General features: G+C 58.4%; 1 protein-coding gene across 1 annotated transcript in view; it reads left to right on the top strand.

The window, feature by feature from the left end:
* LOC101618714 (granzyme H) overlaps nt 1-1,054 on the top strand; it is a gene marked incomplete at its 3' end in the record, with an annotated part of 3,429 nt that extends 2,375 nt beyond the window's left edge. The window contains exons 3-5 of the mRNA XM_012733986.1: nt 31-160; nt 341-598; nt 983-1,054. Of these exons, the coding sequence (XP_012589440.1) occupies nt 31-160; nt 341-598; nt 983-1,054 (460 nt within the window). The remainder of the gene's footprint in view (nt 1-30; nt 161-340; nt 599-982) is intronic.
* Nucleotides 1,055-1,061: the final 7 nt, after the last annotated feature.

Consider the following 1,061-nt stretch of genomic DNA (forward strand, 5'->3'; position numbering starts at 1 on the left):
CTGTGACCTCACCCTCTGCTCTGTGTACAGCTCAATCACAGTCACCCTCGGGGCCCACAACATCAACAAGCAGGAAAAGACCCAGCAGGTCATCCCTGTGAAGAGAGCCATCCCACACCCAGACCACAATAATATGGCCAACGACATCATGTTGCTGCAGGTGAGGTAACCCCCTGCTGCTCCTGTCTGCAGGGTATACATGGCTTCCCCTCCTCCCATCCTGGCTCTCTGATGAGTCCCAGTGCTTCAAGGGAGAGGAAGACAGCACACACCCATGAGGGTATCCAGGCACAGAGGTCACTGGTCACTGGATGAGCTGGCCTTTGCCTTCCCCCTTTAGCTGCAGAGGAAGGCCAAGAAAAACCAAGCTGTGAAGCCCCTCGGTCTGCCCAAGAGCAAGAACCAGGTGAAGCCAGGGCAGGTGTGCAGTATGGCCGGCTGGGGACGAGACCAGCGGATGGTATTGCCAGACACACTGCAGGAGGTGGAGCTAACAGTGCAGAAGGACAAGGAGTGCGAGTCACTCTTCCCTGGCAATTACACCAGAGACACCCAGATCTGTGCAGGGGACCCAACGAAGAAGAAGGCCGGCTTCAAGGTAAGGTTTCCCATCATTCTCAGTGGGCCCTGGGAGGATCTTGGAGAGCCCGGGGCACTTGGCGTGGCCCTGTCCACATGTCTCAGCGTGAGTGCCCGCGCTGCTGGGTTCACTGGCCCAGTCTCCAGCTCCTTCCCATGTGGATCAGGATGGAGGCTGGGAAAGTCTCACCCCTCCACAGCACTGCTGCCTGTTTCTCTGAGAACTGGAGAGAAAGGCTTGGTCTGTGTTCAGCTGGGAAGAACAGGCAGAGCCAGGCTAGACCCCCAAACCGAGGGGCAAAGAGGCCTGTCCTGGTCCTGGTTCCACCACAGCTCCCTAGCAGAGACCACCACGGGCCAGGCAGCAGTGGGCCAACCTCAGTCCTTCCTCCTTCTGCCACAGGGAGACTCCGGGGGCCCCCTCGTGTGTGGCAAAGTGGTCCAGGGTATTTTTTCCAGCGGACGTCGGAATAGGAAACCTC

This window comes from Condylura cristata, unplaced genomic scaffold (assembly GCF_000260355.1).
Source record: "Condylura cristata isolate star-nosed mole 26May11 unplaced genomic scaffold, ConCri1.0 scaffold00045, whole genome shotgun sequence".
NCBI classification, from domain to species: Eukaryota; Metazoa; Chordata; class Mammalia; order Eulipotyphla; family Talpidae; genus Condylura; species Condylura cristata.